Source organism: Solanum lycopersicum, chromosome 3 (assembly GCF_036512215.1).
Source record: "Solanum lycopersicum chromosome 3, SLM_r2.1".
Classification (NCBI taxonomy): Eukaryota; Viridiplantae; Streptophyta; class Magnoliopsida; order Solanales; family Solanaceae; genus Solanum; species Solanum lycopersicum.
Window position 1 is genome coordinate 32,773,031 of NC_090802.1, and position 15,412 is coordinate 32,788,442.

Sequence of the window (15,412 nt, forward strand, 5' to 3'; positions counted from 1 at the left end):
GATTGACTTTATGAAATTGTGGTTATTCCTCAATTATAGTATTTCAATATATATATATATATATACACACACATATATATATATATATATATATATATATATGATCTTAGTGTCTCCTACGTGGCACTACCACCATCCAGAAAACTCTTTTTGGTTTAATATATTCCCCAAAATGCCTGTCCCATTAAAAACCATCAAGTGTCACTTCAACCCAATCATTGTGGTGTTGTTTCGCCAGCTAACAATCACACCGCCTCATCAATGACACAACTACTTAGAATCGACAACACTTTAATTTACATGTCTTCTTCTGCACACTACGCTCTACAACCACTACACCTCTTATTTCGTTCTCACTAACTTCCAGTCTCTTCCAGCAATCTTCTGCACACTTATAAAAATTTTCCAATAGAAAGTAACGCACTCTACGATATCCTTACTCATACCAGGTACAATGCTCTTTAACTATACTACTCATTTTAATGATAACCTCCTTTGCTTGTGCTGTAGTCGCTTGAACATTACCTACATCTCTCTAAGGCTACCATTTGCATTTTTTTTTCTTATCATTTCTCCCCATAAAATATGTAAATAGATGACTTTAAAAAAAGGCAACACAATATAATTATTTAGATCAAATCCACGTGTCATCCATTTAATCAAATAATATCAACATGTTAAATGTATACACTAAAGAACAACCTACATACATGTCCATAATGACCCAATTGAATATGTAAGGAGGTCATTCTTTTTTGTCCAAACATATTATGTGTATTCCTTCTAAGCTTCTCTATTTCAGGTTCCCGAGGTACGTTTTCATAAAATTCATTCATCCGTCTTCCTAATAACTACACTGTTATTCTTCTGGTCCTTTTCATATTCCAATTTTTTTAGTATGCATTGATTGTTAGTGAATTATTTCCATATTCAAAATTTACATTTTCTATATACCTTTTAATTGGGTTCATATAATGACGAATTCTTTTTTTAAAGGATTGATTTCTGATATAAATGATTTGATGGAAAGAGTTAGACTTAATACAATGTGGGATGCCATTAATCCTAAGAAAAATTACGAGCTGATCAATATGGATATGATGTTTATTGATGAAAAGGTACTCGTTGTATTGATTCTTATATTTTTCAAATACATATTATTTTTGAAAAGTTTCCATTTTCAAATTGCTTATTATTTTCTTCTATCAGGGCAACTTCATGCATGATATAATTAGTAAAAATCAAGTTAAGTGAATGTTATAGATTTATCATCAAGAACTTCAATGCTGTTAAAACATTAAGAGATGTTGACAGATTGAAAACTTTTTGAAAATTATTTTATCAGCCTAATCTGCGATCAATAATTAATTTGAACTTGTTGAAAATCGTATAAACGATTTTCAATTTATTAATCTAGAAATGATTGGCTCAAGGGTGAACAACACGATCGTATCAGTGTTAAAAATAATGTGGATATTTTTTTCCTGAAATAATTTAAACATCCACATTATTTTTATGTAAACATCTTCTACATTAGTCGTGTGAAAAAGTTAAACTTTATTTTTTGGAATATGATAGATTGTTCTAGTAATGTTTCTAGAATTGCGTACGATAATTTCTAGATATCTCGAAGATAAAGTTTCACTAGAATTTTCTTTGTAGAAGTCTCTAGAAGAATTTCTAGAACCATCCATGAATAAGTATAAATATGGGTGGTCTTGTACATTTGTACGCAACCCAAGCAAACCAAGAACAACTTAATAAAAGAGTATTCTTCTTAAATAAATTCTCATTTCAAGGTTCCTCTTCTTTAGTTGAATCTTCAAATCTTAGTTAACGATCTTGTGCTAGCAGAAAGTTCGTCAATTATACTTATTTCTGCTTTTCTCGACATGGTATCAGAGCTATAGCCGTGGATTGGTTTGCGGGTGTTATTTTAAGATCGGATTGGTGGTAGATTGAACTATTTTGAGTAGATGGATTTTAACGGTCTTGTTAATGGACTTGGGATAGAGTTGTTGAATTAGTCTAATTATAAGGTATGGAAGACATGTATGGAATCATAACTTGTGGGAGAGCATTTGTGGGATGTTGTTAATAGGAATGACACAAGTCCTCCTGCTGATGGACCGGGATATAGTAGTGCATACAGGAAAAGGAAGCAGGTTAATGCGAAGGCGAAGTTTATTTTGAAGAGGACAGTCTCCTACAACTTATTTGATCACATTGTAAAGTGTAAATCAGCTCCTTGAATATGGAGGACCCTCGATCGCTTGTTAAACAAGAAGAATGAAGATCGACTACAAATATTGGAGAATAAATTGGCTAACATTACTCAAGGTAACCTTTCTATCGCTGAGAACTTTTTGAAGATTATGAACTTATGTGATGAGATATCTTTGTTTAATTCGGAAGAGCCTATTTCTGAAGCACGAATGAAAAGAATACTTATTCGTGGCTTAAAACCTGAATATATTCCATTTGTGACGTCGATCAAAGATGGACTCAACAATTATCCTTGGAGGAATTTGAAAATTTGTTGTCGTCACAAAATTACTAGACAAGTAGTTGGCTAGAGTATTTATCAAAGGAGAAGAAAATTCTCTTGTAGCCAACAAGAGGAACTTTAAAAGAAAAACATGAGATATGCTACACTCTCGTTCCTCAGGTGGATCATGCTCACCTAAAGAGAAGGAAGAGTTTTCTAACTATAATGGTAAGAAATCTCTAAGATGTTATCGTTGTGGAGAAATAGGGCATATAAAAATTATATTGCCGAGCCAAGGAGAGGAATATGGATAAAAAAGTTGTAGAAGAAAAAGAATAGTGGAAAAAGTGTTTAGTAGTTGATGCTCGATCAATAGATGCCATAATTTCCATCAATCTTGAAATAGGTCGAATTGAGGATTTAAAATATAATATAGCCGATCACTTGGAGAAGCAAGAAGTTGATGTTGTCGGAACGAAGCAAGAAATTTTTAAGGATGGTCCAAGTGGTGATATGGTAGCTTCCATTGAAGAAATCAAGGAAATAGATTCTGAACTAGGAGTGCCTAGAGATATATATGTCGATGGTGACCTTTATGGATAAAGTATTGAGGAAGATGTATGGCAAGTTGATGTCTGTAATCAATCGTCAGCCATATCGAGTTTAGTCATTTGATTAGATCAAATATTGGAAGCAAATGGAGAAAATATTGAACAAATAGTGGGGAAGCCGACCTTGAAGGCCAAATTTCAGGCGAAGCGATAGACGATATAACTTTCAAAACTTATAAAACTGATAAACATGTAATTGAAGAGATCGAAAGGAAATCTGATGGTGTATCCTACTATGGTGTGAAGGCTTCACAAGAAATAGATTACAAAATCATCACTGACTCAGATGAAGAGGCTAATACTAATGTAACCTCTCAATATTATGGAGTTGCATCAGAAGAAGCGTGTACCAAAATTTTGAGCATCAGAATTCCAAACTTGTCTATCATAGATGTATCTCCAATTGGTACAACTGTAGGGAGGCTAACAAAAAGGGGAATTCAGAAACCCAACAAGGAGATAATTTACATGAACCATTTGATAAACTAAAATCTTTATAATTTGATGAAGCAAGAGGAGTCCGGAAGAAAATATTGTGATTTTCACCAAGACGTAGCTCAAAACTTTGACTGAGTTCTTCTGCGACAAGTGTGGGGTAGTGTTTTTTAAAAAATCACTTTAAGGGTGTGTGTAAGAAGTTATAGTTGATTTTTTGGGAATATGATATATTTTTCTAGTAATGTTTTTAGAATAGTGTAGGAAAATATCTAGGATAAAAAATATCTAGATATCTTGGAGATAAAGTTTCACTAGAATTTTCTTTGTAGAAGTCTTTACAAGAATTTCTAGAACCATCCATGAACAAGTATAAATCTGGGTGGTCTTGTACATTTGTAAGCAACCCAACAAAACCAAGAACAACCTAATAAAAGAGTATTCTTCTTAAACAAGTTCTCATTTCTAGCTTCCTCTTCTTTAGTTGAAGCTTCCGATGTTAGTCAATGATCTTGTGCTAGCAGAGATTCCCCAATTATACTTTTCTTCTGCTATTCTCGGCAAGTCGTAGATGTGGTTGGTTGTTTATATGGAATCTATGATATGAAGATCACTGACTCAAAGTTGAAAAATAATGACATTCACATTCTTGCGGATTTATAAGTCACTCATTTCATTTTGAGTATCTTTAGTTTGTTATCTCCTTACAAGAGAATTGTTTAATTATTAATTTATTTTTTCTGCATAGTTCGAATAAATAATAAATTACCTAATGTGAAGCGTCTGGGGATACTATAATGTGTGTTCGAATAAGATGAACCTACAAATAGTATCCATCAATGTCATAATTGAAATAAAGATTGCAACTTTCCTTTGGTGAAGTAAGGCTACGTGAAGGACTGTGAATTTGATTTGTATATGTTGTGAATTATTTGAACTTACTGTCTAAACGTAGGGACAAAATACACATAAAAGTAAAAGATAGGAGTAGAGACTATAATTTACCATATTTAATGACGTGACTAATAAACTCATCGATACATCAACTCACAAATTGTTCAACAAGCTGACCTCGACTAACACTTTTGAACATGTCCAAGACCAAACACTTTGTTGGAAATAATTTATTTTTTAAATCAAAATTAAATATGTAAAATTTGAAAGTATTTGAGAATTTTACACTATCAAATCTTTGGATTCCAAATGGTCATTTGAAAGTATAATACAAACTAAGGAAAGAAGAAAATGTATTACAATATAGACATTAAGTTTGTAATTCACAATTACTCTTACATTGTAATTTTTTTATTGTTGTTTTTACTAGGGAAAAACTTATCTGAGAATAAAGATAGAAACAGTTAGTAGAGGGTGCTACTTGGGAGGCCGAGACCGAGGCTAATATGTTGTCCCGATATCCTCATCTTTTTCCTTCTACCCGTACTCTAGGTTGAGATAATCAGTTCCTCATGGTTTAATATTTGGTGTCTAAAATGTTTCTATGATTTCCTTACTATGCATGATTTACAAAAAATCTTAAGTTTTAAGACAATGAGTCAACATGATTGATTTGTACATGTTTATGCACATTTGAGCATGAGTTGCATGTAGACTTCATGATATGATGATTGAACATGTTCTTAGCTTGGAGATGGTGTTTCCCTCATTGGATATGTGTATTCTTATAATTTGCATGCTTGATGTGCTACTATGTCTAGTTTCTATCTTCCTTATGATGTCTTGAATCTCATTCGAGGATGAATGATCACCAAGAGGGAGATAATGTAATACTTTGAATTTGAAAAAGGGAAACATAGTAGTTTTCAGAAGTTTCTGGTGCCATTCGATGGAGGTCAATAAACACGGACAAGGAGTGAACCAGTAAGCGTAGGTATGGGATGTAGATTGGCCATCCAAACAGGCTTAGATTACTATGAGACACTACCTGGATCAGTGGACCACTATTTGGTCTACAGTCCATGGATTGAGGCCCATAGATCATGTCCTCAAAATTCAATCTTTAATGGAGGCACGGGAGTGTATGACGGAGCTTCTGTCAAACCATGGACTTCGATCAAGGCCCGTAGGTCAAAGGTAGGCAGTATTCAACCGAGGATTTCAAGTAGAGTCTTCATTCTTCCATTGAAGATAAAGAATATGCCTTGAGGTATGATAATTTTCATCCCTGTATTCCTTCCGTTCATGGTGTTCCCAAATTCTCCTATTTTCAAAGTTAGAACTCCCCAACTGAGTTAGACTTTTCTTTTATATTGTTGGTTCTTTTGATTATTGATTTAATTGATAGAATTATGATCTCTTATTCATGAATTGATGAAATTCTATTATTTTGTGATGATTCCCCATGAACCCATGTAATTTCTATTTACCAAATAATGACGATGTGATATGAATTTGGATTATGAAAGAATTTTACATGAAATCAAGCATAAATTGATAGAACTACATTAATTTATGATTAATGTCTATGAACACATGTCTAACCCATGTTTTCTAGAAATTTATGCATGAAAGGGGGGTTTTAAACTATGAAGGGTGACTTATCGAGTTATGCATGTTCGCATGAGATTATCTAGATGTTTTAAGGATGCTTTGGGAGTGAAGTATCAATGATGTTGCTGATGTTGTGTTGATTGAAAGGATTTCTCATATACACATGTAAGCATGAGTTGTGAAAGGTTTTCTCACATGATAATGTTTATAGGGTTGGAAGACTTTCTCACCTAAAATAAACCAATGTTATGTAATTATTCTAATGATTAGGCAAGGGTATATTACACACGCTTTCTAAGTAAAAGACAAAAATGTAACCCATCTTATATGAAGTAAGGACAAGAGACAATTACCTATGTTTCTCCATGATCAAAGATGAGTAGGATTAGAAACTATTTCTTGAAAGTTAAGATTAGAACTGAGTGGAAAAGTGACGATTACCCGTGTCCCATAACTATTTTGTCACGCCCCGAGCCTACACCCTAGACGTGACTGGCACTCGGAGACCATTGCTGGCCCCGAGCAAACCTTTGGCTGGCTTTCTTAACTCAGCGGAAGACAATGTGCATATTTATAAAGATAATAACACTTTTCTGAACTGAATAATAAAATATTTGAGAATGTTTTAAGATTAAACATTCAACTTGGCCAAAAATGGCAACCTAAGTCTTAATAATAGAATAATGGCACAAAGACTCAAAAAACTAACATATGACTGTCTATTATAAAGCATCTAATAACTGATATGGATGTTTGGACAAATCTCACCACATCCTAATGAACTAAAATATAATTGAAATCAATAAAAGGAGTCTTCAAGAAGGCAAAGAGGCTCACCAACTGACTCTGAATTTCTCACTGGATCAATGATGCACTGGATGCCGATACTCTTTACCTCCGTCTGCACCATAATACGATACAGGACAACAAAATTGAGTAAATTTAATGTAGGAGTATGCGAGTTGGAATGCTAAAGCGACATAGGTTAGGAATAGTCTGAAAAAACCGAAGAACATACCCGTCTCAACTCAACATAACAGACTCATTTCAATATAAAACAATTTAAAAGCAAGTGCAATATAAAGAAAATTTGTTTAAAAATATGTTTTAAACTCTGTATGTGTGCAAAGATACAATTTATTCTGTGATGTATGTAAGAAAACAAATAAACCGTGCATATAAAAATACATATATGGGAGTTTCTATAATCGACAACCATCACATAAGAGCTATAGTAATGGTCCATCGATCTACCTCATGCTGCCAGGGAATCCTATACTTGACCAAAGGTAAAAGACCTGAACTGCCTAATAGATCCACTAGTCTAATGTGAAAAAGGTTCATCTAAAAAGTATGACCTTTTCTACCCCTGGTGGTTGCATGGTTTTATGGAGATGTGAGTTATCTAAAATCATGCTCGTCCCCGATTCAATGCTCAATACTTTTGTGAAAATATACGGGCTCTTCTATTTTTATAACATACTTCTTCTGTGATTTTATATTACTGCTAAAAACATAGCTCAAAGGACATGTTTACCCAAATCTCGCAGGCATGATGATTCTATTTGAGTAATTATTAATAGAATGACAAAATCATCTCACTTTTTTTCGGTAAAGACTACCCATTCGATAGAGAATATGCTAAGTTGTACATTCAAGAGGCGGTAAGACTTCATAGAGTTTCGGTCTCAATTATTTTAAATAGAGGAGCACAATTTACTGCACAATTCTGGAAATCATTTCAGAAAGGTTTGAGTCCAAAGGTGAACTTAAGTACTGTCTCTCATTTTCAAACTGACGGACAAGAATATCGTACTATTCAAAATCTAGAGGATATGTTGAGGGTTTGCGTGATCGATTTCAAAGGGAATTGGGATTGTAACACTTTGAAAATTCAAGACATATCGTAAAGCCTAACATAGATTTAATGAGGTCTAAGTACTTTTTTAAGTTCATTTTAATGAATTTAGGTCATTTAGGAAGTATAAGAACCAAAACGTTCAAGAATGTTCATGACGTCCGAAAGTTGGTTCAAAGAGGTACTAGCGAGCCATAACCCATTTGACTAGATTTTAGGAGTCGGAAATTTATGAAAACTTTTAAAAATATGTCTATAGTTTTTTGAGTTTTTTCATGGTCGAAACGTCCGGGTACAACTCTTTAGGACCAACCAAGGGCCCTTGAGGAGGACCCTAGCAGTTTGAGGCAACACTGTCTGGCAGTGTGCATCGACGGGGTGTCGATGACACCGTTTTCCCACACTTAGCCAAGATGAGGAATCCCCTCGCTTGAAAAGTCTCTTAACTCATTGACGGAGTGCAGGAAGGAGGGGGGTAAGTCTGTAGACTCACAGACGGCCCGTCGGCGGGGTTCCATCTGTAAGGGTTGATTTTCTTGCACATTTGAATGTTAACTCATTTTATTAATTAGGTGGTTTAGGTGTTATTTAGGTATTAATGGGAGACTAATTAACTAATTTAATTACCAAATTAAGGCCTCAACCCCAATTAACCTAATTATAACTCACAAAATAAACTTTTCCTTCTCTCTTCTTTCTCCTTTAATTGAACTGACAATTGAAGACCATCAAGGATAAGGGTTTGGGATATGGAAAGAGATGAGAATTCACCATCAATTCTTCATCAAACTTTAAGGTATGGGATCTAATTAACCTTTGAGACTCTTTCCTCAAACGCTTCTTTCAAAATGGATTTTGAAAGTTGAGTTTTCATATGGGTTTCATCCAATTACAAAATTGAAGTTATGAATTAAGTTGTTTCTATTTTATTTAGGTTATATTGAATATATTAACATGTATTTAACTTTATTATGCTAATTTTTGATGGTTTGGTCTAAATTGAAGAACATGATCCTCAACCCCAAACCCGATGTTGTGATCTTGGCCTATATTGTATTATGATCATTCAATTGATTTGGTTATTGATTAAATTACTATACTATGGTGTTATTATGAATAAATTAATATGAATTATAAGCCTATCATGCCAGTTCTTGAGATGTGATTTAGATTATGAAGTATATTGTGAAATTGGCCTATGTATCTTGTGTGAAGCTATGATCTAGTGTTAAAATGTGTTATAAAGATGCATCTGTCCTTGTTATCCTATTTGTTATCATTGTGTGATGATGTTACTTCCATAATAGGGTTGAGTTGTGGGTTGATGGTAAGACCTTGATGATGAACTATGAGGAAGACTGGGTAAGTCTTAGAATCTCTATTATTACTTCTAATTATGATTAATTGTAGTTAAGTTATGATATTACATTGGAGTATGTCTTGTATTAGGACTGATAGGATGGTATTATGTAGAATTGAAACGTCTTTATTTTGTGAGTTTGATTAAGATGTAGATGCTATAAGGATATTGATGTATACCAATGTGCCTTATTATGAAATACTATGTAATGTATTAACCTCCCCTATATGAATTGTGATGAAAGGAATTATACTCAAACAATTCTTATTAAGCTATTGATGATGAAGATTATACAAGGGGTAGACTCTATGACCTAAACTAAGCTATGATTGATAATTAATATCTTAAAGACATTTTAAAAAGGGACTCTAGCTTATCACCGAGTGAACTTGATTGAAAAGTGTCCCTTCCCACATAAGGAAGGTAGGAACACTACATTACTCTTGAGATTGGAGATCATAATGCATGACCCATAAAGAGGGTCCCAACTATATCTCCTAGTTCTTGAACTATGTTGCACCCATAGGAATACTTACTAGTGGATCCACGTAGTTTCTATGTTTCATATTTTGGCACTACCTTGGCAAGTAGTTTGCCTTCTTTCGGTGTAGGGTTTTATGACACCGGATTCTACACTGTTTCATGTGGTCTATATCAGTTAGGGAAAGATGTTCCCAAATGGTAAAAAGAATTAACGGACTTGAACTCTAACTTGGATAATCGAAGGGGTCAAGATTAGTCTATGTAGGGGTATATTACTTTACCTAAACATTGTACTAGTTAGCCTTGAAGGGAGTCTTTTGAGGACGGTCTTATATATGTTTATGTTATGATGATATATGATATGCACATGATGAACTTGCACATTGTTGATACTATATGTTGGTTATTTCACTTATGAGTATGTATTGGGTTATATTGTTAACATAAGATGAAATGTATATCTAAATGTTATGTTATGTGAAGTTTGACATTGGTTATGGTTTCTTGGTGAAGTTACTTGATTGAGTAAGGTTATGGCGCTTTGCTTGGTCATTGCACTTGTTAACTTGATAAGGATTCATGAGCAGTTGTCTTGGTTAATATGATGTGATTAATTCTTAACCATATTTGTGATATCATTCCTTAATGGTAAGGTTGTAGTAAATCATGGGTTCAAGTATGTTGGGATACATATTACTTGTTTGAGTTAGTAAGCATGTTTGGTCGATAGGTATGACTTGCTTAGTTATGTATTAGACTTTTTAACTTGTAAAATGACATGTTTTGACTAAAAGTCCCTTTTAGTATATTTTGACATTATATGTGCATATGGTCTCATACTTAATACATGTGGAGTACTAACCCCATTTTCTTCCCTTTTACCCAACACTTTAGGTTCCGATCGTTGAAGAGTTTGGAAGGCGACATTGTTGAAGGGTTGGATTCTTCATTTTATCAAAGTAGGGTAGATCCACAACTTCCGAGGAAATGCAACTATCTAGCTTATGGATTTGTTATGAGTTCAAAACTCTTTCATTTGTTTCCTTTTTAATTGAGTATTATACTTTTGTATGACCTATATGTGGTCTTGTTGGATTGATGTAAGGGCTATGCCCAAATTTGATACACTCCGAATTGTTGGTATGAGACGAGATGACTTTTATGACTATGGTATTTTATATATAATAATATGCAATAAAAGTAGAAGGCTATGTAACCTTCCTATATGAATGGTCCATGTATACTCGATACGAATATATTATGTATATGTAGAGGTCTATGTAAACCTCCAATTAGATGTAATTAAAAGTTTTAAATTTTTCCACATTTTCAACCTATTAATGTTATGACATGAGCTAAGAGGCTAGTCTTAGTCCTTAATAAGGACGGCGATGCCGGTCATGTCAAGGAGGTAAATCCGGATGTGAAAAACTTAATATCAGAGAATGAGGTTGAATATTGTTGAGTTATGTATCTCTCTCTACCACGTCTATGTAGGTTTGTATTCATAATTGTGAAGCGCGCCACACTTATGAATAGAAATCTATTTGATGCCTAGAATCGTTGTATTTTTGGAAATCAAATATCATGCCATTAGAGTATACTTATGGTGTTCTTTTACATCTAATCCTGTTGTTGTTATTATAGGAAGCATGAACACTCGAAGAAACACGACTCAAAGACTTGAAGAGGAAATTGCCAATGCGGAAGCTCCTCCCTGTGGTGATCAAGTTCCTCCACTTGAATAAGATGCTACGGTCAATCATCAACTCTTGACGGATAGAGATATAAGGGCTGCGCTCATGAAATTATCTCAAGCCTCCACCGTCCAACCCCAAGCTCTGACTGACCAAGACAACCGGGAGCTTGTCCTCCGTCCACATCAACAAGTCACTACTATGGCTTCCCGTCTAAGGGAGTGGACTCCAATGAACCCTCCTACTTTCTAAGGGTATAAGGTTGATGAAGAGCCCAAAGAATTCATCGATGAAGTCTCTAAAATACTTTTGGCTATGGGGTTGTCCACAAGTGAGAAGGCCGAGTTGGCTACTTATCAACTAAAGGACGTGGCACAAACATGGTTTGTGCAATGGAGGGATAATAGGCCATTAAGGGGTGGTCCATTGACTTGGGAGATCTTTAAGACGACTTTTCTAGATCGATTCTTTCCTAGGGAGCTGAAGGAGGAAAAAGTGGTGGAGTTCATCAACCTTTGCCAAGGAGGAAGGAGTGTCCATTATACTCTTTGGAATTCATTAAATTGTCCAAATATGCTCCTTCTTGGTTTCTTATCCTAGAGACCAAGCAAGCCGTTTTGTGATGGGGGTGTCAGAGGACTTACAAGAGGAGTGCCATTCGGCCATGCTACAGGGCAACATGAACATTTCCCATCTTATGGTGCATGCAAGAGGGGTTGATGAGGCAAGGTCTAAACAAAAAAGTTAATATACTAAGAGAGCAAGATCATTTTATGGAGTTTTTTTTCAAAGAATAGGCTTGAAATACAAGACAAGCCTTGATTTAGGAAGTGGGATTCGAGTCAAGGCCCTTCCAAGTTCCCAAAAACTACTGGTGATTGGGTGTCTAAAACTAAATTCAAGAAGGGAAAAGGTACTAATTTACTAACCGAGAAGCCAACTTGTGGAAAGTGTGGCAAGAAGCACTATGGTGATTGCTTTAAGGGGACGAATAATTGCTTTAGTTGTGGCAAGTGTGGTTACAAGATGAGAGGTTGTCTAAACTTGAAGAGTCAAATTAACGGTAGTGGTCAAGTTCAAGAAAGTGGTTATAGTGATGCTACGAAGAAGAACAACTTGTATGCTCTCCGCTCTAGGAGTGAGCAAGAGACTTTCCCCGAAGTGGTGACTGGTATGTTTAAAGTATTCTCTATTGATGTACATGCCTTACATGATCCCGTTTCTACTTCATCATTTATTACACTTCTATTAGGTAAAAAGTTTTATATTTTACCCAATATTTTGCATGAACCTTTTCTAGTGTCTACTCCGGTGGGTGAGTCGGTTGTTGCAAAAAGGGTGTACAGAAATTGTCCAATAATGTTGCCTAATAGAGTTTCTGATGTTGATATAGTAGAATTTGATATGCTTGATTTTGATGTTGTATTGGGTATGGAGTGGTTGCATGCATGTTTTGCCCCCACTGATTGTAGGACACGAGGGGTGAGGTTTAACTTTCCAAATGAACCCGTTGTTAATTGGAAGGGGGAAATTATATTCCTCGAGGTCGTATTATTTCTTGTCTAAAAGCATACAAAATAATATCAAAAGGTTGTCTATATCATATAGTAAGAGTACAAGATCTAGTCTCCAAAATTCCTTCCATTGAGCCGGTCCCCGTAGTGAGTGAGTTTTCAGAGATCTTTCCTAATGACCTTTCCGATATTCCTCCCAAATGGGAAATTTAATTTGGCCTTGATTTGCTAGCGGATACAAATTCCTTATCAATTCCTCCTTATAGGATGGCTCCGACCGAATTGAAGGAGTTGAAGGCTAAACTCAAGGATTTATTAGATAAGGGTTTTATAAGGCCTAATATTTCTCTGTGGGGTGCTCCAGTTTTGTTTTAAAGAAGAAAGATGGGTCCTTGAGAATTTGTATTGATTACCACCAACTCAACAAGGTCGCCATTAAGAATAAGTACCCTCTCCCTCGAATTGAAGACTTGTTGATCAAATCCATGGGGCGAGTTACTTTTCAAAGATTAACTTGAGATCAGGGTATCACCATCTTAGGGTGAGAGGTGAGGATGTACCAAAGACGACCTTTCAAACTAGGTATGGGCACTATGAGCTATTGTTTATGTCTTTATTTCTACTCCGACGACGTGTATGGACCTAATGAATAGACTGTCTCGAAATTACCTAGATTTATTTATCATTGTCTTCATTAATGACATCTTGGTATATTCGAAGAATGAGAGAGATCATATGGGTCATTGGAGGTTAGATTCCAAACCCTTAAAGAACATCAAATGTTTGCCAAATATAGCATATGTGAGTTTTGGTTGAGGTTTGTGACATTTCTTGGCCACATCATCTTTAATGAGGGAGTTGAGGTAGACCCAAGGAAAACGGAGGCAGTGAAGAATTGGCCTAGACCATTGAATCCAACCGACATTAGGAGTTTTTTGGGTTTAGCGGGTTATAATCGAGGTTCGTGGATGGTTTTGCGTCCATTGCATCTCTATTGACTAATTTTAGCTAAAAGAATAAGAAATTTGAGTGGTCGGAGGCATGTGAGAAAAGTTTCCAATTGTTGAAATATAGGCTCACTTTCACTCCGGTGTTGACTTTACTGGAGGGTACAAAGTTTTATTGTTTATTGTGACACATCCCAAGTTGGTTTGGGGTGTGTGCTTATGCAACACGGGAAAGTGATAGCCTATGCCTCTATGAAACTTAAGGTACGTAAGAGAAGCTATCGCACTCATGACCTTGAATTAACGGCCATGGTAGTTGCTTCGAAAAATTGGAGGCATTACTTGTATAGGGTTCATGTTGATGTCCTTACCGACCATTAGAGTCTCCAATAAGTGTTTACTTAAAAGGATTTAAACCTCCGGCAAAGGAGGTGGTTAGAGTTGTTGAAAGTTTATGAAATGAGTGTCCTCTATCACCCCGGCAAGGCTAATGTGGTGGAGGATGCCCTAAGTTGTATGACTATGGGTAGTATATCCCATATTGACGAAGCCAAGAAGTTTCTAGCAAGGGAAGTTCATTGGTTGGCTAGGTTGGGGGTGAGGTTGGAAGGTTCTCCGAATGGGGGTGCTATAGTCCATCATAACTCCGAGTCATCTCTAGTGGTTGAGGTAAAGTCCAAAAAACACCTTGATCGACCATTAATGGATTTGAAAGAATTCGTTCTCGGAGAGTTAAATGAGTCATTCTCCTTGGGGGGGGATGGTGTTTTAAGGTACCATGGGGGATTGTGTGTTCCTGATGTAGATGGGTTGAGGGAACAAATTCTAGAAGAAGTCGATGGGTACCGCTACTCAATTCATCTGGGTTTGACAAAAATGTACCATGACCTAAGGGAGATATATTGGTGGGAAGGTTTTAAAAGGGACATAGAGGAGTTTGTCGCTAAGTGTCCAAATTGCCAACAAGTAAAGGCCGAATACCAAAAGCAGGTGGCTTACTACAAGGGATCCGAATTCCTACTTGGAAGTGGAGAGACATCAATATGGACTTTGTAGTGGGTTCACCTCGGACTGAAAATTCATATAATTCCATATGGGTGGTTGTGGATAGGTTGAGTAAGTCCGCTCGCTTTATTCCTATCAAGCTTACCTATTCGGCGGAGGATTATGCAAGAATCTTCATAGATGAGATTGTGTGTCGCAATGGTATTCTATCATCCATTATATCGGATCAGTGTGCACAAGTCACATCTAGGTTTTGGAGATCATTCCAAAAAAAGATTGGGTACTACGGTGAATTTGAGCACCGATTTTCATCCCCAAATGGATGGTCAAGCGAAATACTCTATTGAAACTGTTGAGGATATGCGTAGGGCGTGCATTATAAATTTTAAAGGGAATTGGGATAAACATTTGCCTTTGGTGGAGTTTGCTTATAATAATAGTTTTCATTCATCCATTTCCATAGCTCCCTATGAAGCCTTGTATGGTAGGAGGTGTAGGTCTCCTAT

General features: G+C 35.6%; 1 protein-coding gene across 1 annotated transcript; it reads left to right on the top strand.

Annotated features, from left to right (window-relative positions):
* Positions 1-14,360: 14,360 nt before the first annotated feature.
* On the top strand, positions 14,361-14,957 carry LOC138347540 (uncharacterized). The gene has a single exon (XM_069295835.1). It carries the CDS (start codon positions 14,361-14,363, stop codon positions 14,955-14,957), a length of 597 nt encoding a protein of 198 aa, XP_069151936.1.
* Positions 14,958-15,412: the final 455 nt, after the last annotated feature.

What these genes read in the sequence shown, in the direction of transcription:
- LOC138347540 (XM_069295835.1), top strand. Translation starts at nt 14,361, where the DNA reads ATGAGTGTCCTCTATCACCCCGGCAAGGCTAATGTGGTGGAGGATGCC.